Source organism: Rhagoletis pomonella, unplaced genomic scaffold (assembly GCF_013731165.1).
Source record: "Rhagoletis pomonella isolate Grant_MI unplaced genomic scaffold, Rhpom_1.0 Rhpom_scaffold_00016, whole genome shotgun sequence".
Taxonomy (NCBI): Eukaryota; Metazoa; Arthropoda; class Insecta; order Diptera; family Tephritidae; genus Rhagoletis; species Rhagoletis pomonella.
In genome coordinates, this window is record NW_023458570.1 from 323,730 (window position 1) to 328,366 (window position 4,637).

The 4,637-nt window shown below is 33.6% G+C and overlaps 1 protein-coding gene across 1 annotated transcript; it reads right to left on the reverse strand.

The window, feature by feature from the left end:
• Positions 1-1,613: 1,613 nt before the first annotated feature.
• Positions 1,614-3,152, reverse strand: LOC118749448 (the record flags this gene model as incomplete). The annotated part of the gene is given in 3 exon segments (XM_036484248.1): positions 1,614-2,454; positions 2,511-2,669; positions 2,805-3,152. Coding segments are annotated over 2 exon segments (453 nt in total), but the record flags the coding sequence as incomplete, so codon positions are not given.
• Between the last annotated feature and the right edge of the window lie 1,485 nt (positions 3,153-4,637).

Here is a 4,637-nt window from a genome sequence, read left to right on the forward strand (position 1 = left end):
CTCGCCCCAATCCGAATCGGCAAATTGGGGCAGCCTTTTATATTTTTTCTGCACTTCTCTCACAACTTTTCTTTTCAGCACTCAAATTATTATAAAAAGTACTTCTCTTCATTTTTATTTGTAAAATACAGTACTTACTTGCAAATATTAAGCTTCGCAACCGATTTTCCACCACCGAACGAAAATGCTGCACACAAAAACTGGACTGGACCTGCAAAATAAAAGACACAATAATTATACATAGTTTTATAACAATTTTTATCGCTATTTTTACTTACTTGTAAGTTTGGAACAAAGGCACACAAAGCTGATTTTCCACGCTGAATGCAAAATGCAATTTTAATAAAAATGGCCGAAAGCCGAGCCGCAGAATTCACAAATTTTTAATTGGAACTGCACAATAAAAGATGCATTAAATATACACGGTTTAAAAACAACTTTTATCGCAATTTTTACTTACTTCTATTTGGAACGAAGGCACACAAAGCTTTTATATATACTTTAAATATATTTTCCACCGCTGAAATAAATGTATAGGTATATTAAAATGACTGAACGTCAAGCCGCACAATTCACAAATTAATTGCAACTCACGATTGCTGTGTTCTGTTCATTTTTCTTTTCGCATAATTTCACCATCCCTATGCATGCAACGTGTGCGAGTGAATAAGATATATTAAAACAGTTGAAAAATTTTAAGATGTTGTTTCATTCTAAGACTTTTTCGTAGCGAATTCTTACATGTACTATTTATGTATTAGTGACAATCGAAAATTTGTGTGAATGTGTTCTAGTTTCGGTCATTCGAGTTTTGCAGGGTAGCTTACTGAGCGCTCTGTAACCACACGCGTGTTTCACCCGTATACGAACAGCGGTAGCGGAGCAATGATTTCCACGCACACAGTCTCATTCATTGAATCGTTTTTATGAAATGGTCGGCATACTAGCGCATTCAAACGATTCAATAAGTGGGACTGTGTGCATTGCTTAGCTGGCGCTCTTCGTATGTGAAACACACATGAGGTCAGAGAGCGCTGATCATTATTTAGGGGGTGCTCATAAGCATGAATATATTCCGCTCTCAAACCAAATCGATCAACTAAGACTTGGTAACTATGACTAATCCATGTGTTGAATGAAAGCTTATCTGTATTAGCAGAGCTTAATGGCATCTTTTTATGAACCATACTTTAAGTTGAATGGAATTTGTAGAAATATGCTTAAAAAAATATTTATTAGTATTTACCAAACCCTTCAACTAAATTAACGATTTGGTACAACCTAGATGAATATTAGAAGCTTTAATATATTTAGTTATAATTACCAACCCATGGTAATAGTTCCCAATCCTTGGTCACAGTTCCCAAATGTTGTCAAAATTCGGGAACTAAATATCTTTAGTTGTCGAAACTAATCCTTTTTCTCAGTGTACTTGTTATTATTGTATCCTTACAGATATTTCATTCTTACATACGATTTTCCATTATTTGTAGGATATATATGTAAAGGTGGACTTGTAAATTCTTCAATTGGTTTTAAATATATTTTATCAACTAAACAACCTATCTCATTTGATCTTAAATGACTCTCAAATGTTTTTACCTCTACTTGTTGACAAAGTACAAAAGCATTTTCGTTATGGATAAGTAAACATTTAATTTTATATAATTCAAAACCTATTCTATTTATAGACAAATAATACTTTGCTTTATATCGTGTTCCCTTAGAAACTAGCTCACTACAAGTCGATATTTACCAATTCACTTGTTTCACAGCGAAAGTCATCTGTTTTATTTATTTTCAAAATGTATGCGAAAATAAGAAAAATTAGTAAAAGTTTGATTACAGTTGTTTTGAATACATTGTATTTTTAACAGTTTTCGTGTTAATAAGTGATCTTTTTTAAAATGAACTATCAAAATTGCAGGTGCTGCAAAGATTTTTAAACAACGAAAACAAGTATACATCTTTCCGTTATTTTCTAAGCAGTGTTCAAAAAGCTTACAAGTGATGTAATATTTGACGATTAGAAGTCGAACTTTGTTTAAGTTAGAAAAAAAAAATTTTCAATAAAAAGCCAGGGGTCCTGACAAGCTTCTGGATATTTAAGATTCATTATTTGAAATATTTTAAAACAAATATCTATGCTTTGAATGAACGAATTAAACTTAAGCAAATTATTATCAAGGTACAGAAAGAAACCGCTTATATTTGTATCTGACAGCCCTTCGACAATCAAAAAAGGTTGTATGGTTAACCCTTCTGAGTAGTATTTGTTAATTACGGCATTGACCTGCCGTTGGTAATAATTCAAAGTTGGGAGCCGCAAAACCAAACTTTCCTGAGAATCAACTATAGTTACTTTCTTGGCTTTTTTACCGCTTTCGCTTTTGAATCTGGCGCCGGAAGGTAATACAGCATTTAGAAGAATTGTAATTAAATAGTCCTGGACATCTGTAAAACAAGGAAATAAATATTTTCCTAATGAATTAAAATTTTATTTTATATACCTTTATTATTTGACGATTTAGCTGTAGCAGGTATTTGCCTACAGTATTCGTTGCTTATGTTTTTCTCATAGTAATTAATAATTTTTGCTTTAAAAGTTTCCCACTTACCAGGAATAAATGTGTTTTCTCAGGATACATGAACTGAAAATCAATTTCAATCTGTAAATTTCAAACGGAAAGTACACGGTTAATTCCAGGTATTCCATTCTGAGTTACCATAAATTGTAATAAAATGTTACCATAAAAATGGATAAATAAAATCGCTACGAAAAACAATTAAACGTTTTTTCATACCAAATCAGAAGCCTGTGCATGTGACAATTTTGACCAAGCTTGAAAAAAATCCAAAGGACTCAAATTACATAGGTCTCGCTGCCTTAAATGAAAGGTTTTCTTCCATTTGTCGCAAACTTCGGCCCAATCCGCACAGTCTCTGTTTAAGGATGTTTTATATGCTTCGGAAATCGACTCATCAACTTCTGGAGTTTGGACAAGCGATCTGTTAGCATAGTTTTTATCTTTGCTCTCAGACGACTCAGATAAACCTTCAACCTTTCGGTGCTTCGATTTTTGGTTTTTATACTTTGAATACAACTTTCCAGACGGATTGTTTCTTCCTTGCCTCGAAATGAAGTAATAGTCCTATAAAATACATGAAAGTAGTCCTATTTTAAATGAAACTATGTGCATATGTATGTACAGTGGCGCTCAGCTAAATATCACACTCTTATTTTTTTTTACAATATTCACAATGTTTTACGTGATACATTTTTTTCGTTGATTTTTTATAAAAACACAGTACATTCTATAACCACGATCCAGAAAATAAAGGTCGCGCCATTCGCGGACCGCTAACCCTCTCTTCGTCGATTTGACAGCATCCACCCAATCGCTGACGTCATAAAATACTTTTGTTTACATTCACTGTTGCCAACTTGATGCTTTTCGCGCCAAGTTTAGTGGGTATTAAAAAAGCGAAAATTTTTGAGTTTGGTGCTTGGTGCGCTTTTTGTGCTTTTGTTTTTAGTTTGAAGACACCAAATTAGAAAATCTTAAAAAAATGGAAGCAAAATTTATAGCAATCGTAAGTATGGTACGCAACTTTACAAAAATTTTAACATCATGGCACAGTGACATAAGCGACAACAAAATATGTGGCAGTACCTTCAATCATGCCAGAAGAAATCGACCGTCGTGCAAGAAACATTGATTTTTATTAATTTGAATCGGAATCCTTACAATAAAAGTATGTATGTATATAAAGTCCATAAAATATAGCAATAAAAATTTGGTGCTTTTTCAAATTCGAAACTTGGCAATACTGCCTTTTGTTCGATGCTTCCTCTTTTTCTTGTCGAGTTCGTCTTGCTCTCTCATTCTGGTATTTTTTGACGTCACGGTCAGTTGCTCTCAGCTCGATTGGCGCAATCTTGTATTCTATCCACGATCCAGAAAATAAAGGTCGCGCCATACGCGGACCGCTAACCCTCTCATCGTCGATTTGACAGCATCCACCCAATCGCTGACGTCATAAAATACTTTTGTTTACATTCACTGTTGCCAACTTAATGCTTTTCGCACCAAATTTAGTGGGTATTCAAAACCCGAACATTTTTGAGTTTGGTGCTTGGTGCGTTTTTGGTGCTTTTGTTTTTAGTTTGAAGACACCAAATTATAAAATCTTAAAAAAATGGAAGCAAAATTTATAGCAATCATAAGCGTGGTAAGCAACTTCACAAAAATTTTAATAAAATCATGGCACAATCATAAGCGACAACAAAATATGTGGCAGCACCTTCAATCAAGCCAGAAGAAATCGACCGTCGTGCAAAAAAACATTGATTTTTATTAATTTGAATCAGCATCCTTACAATATAATTATGTATGCATATAAAGTCCATAAAATACACCAATAAATATTTGGTGCTTTTTCAAATTGAAAACTCGGCAATACTGCCTTTTGTTCGATGCTTCCTCTTTTTCTTGTCGAGTTCGTCTTGCTCTCTCATTCTGGTATTTATTGACGTCACGGCCAGTTACTCTCAGCTCGATTGGCGCAATCTTGTATTCTATCATTCTTGATGTCAATCGGCACTTGTTTCTAGATGCTTTAAGATGTATATTAAC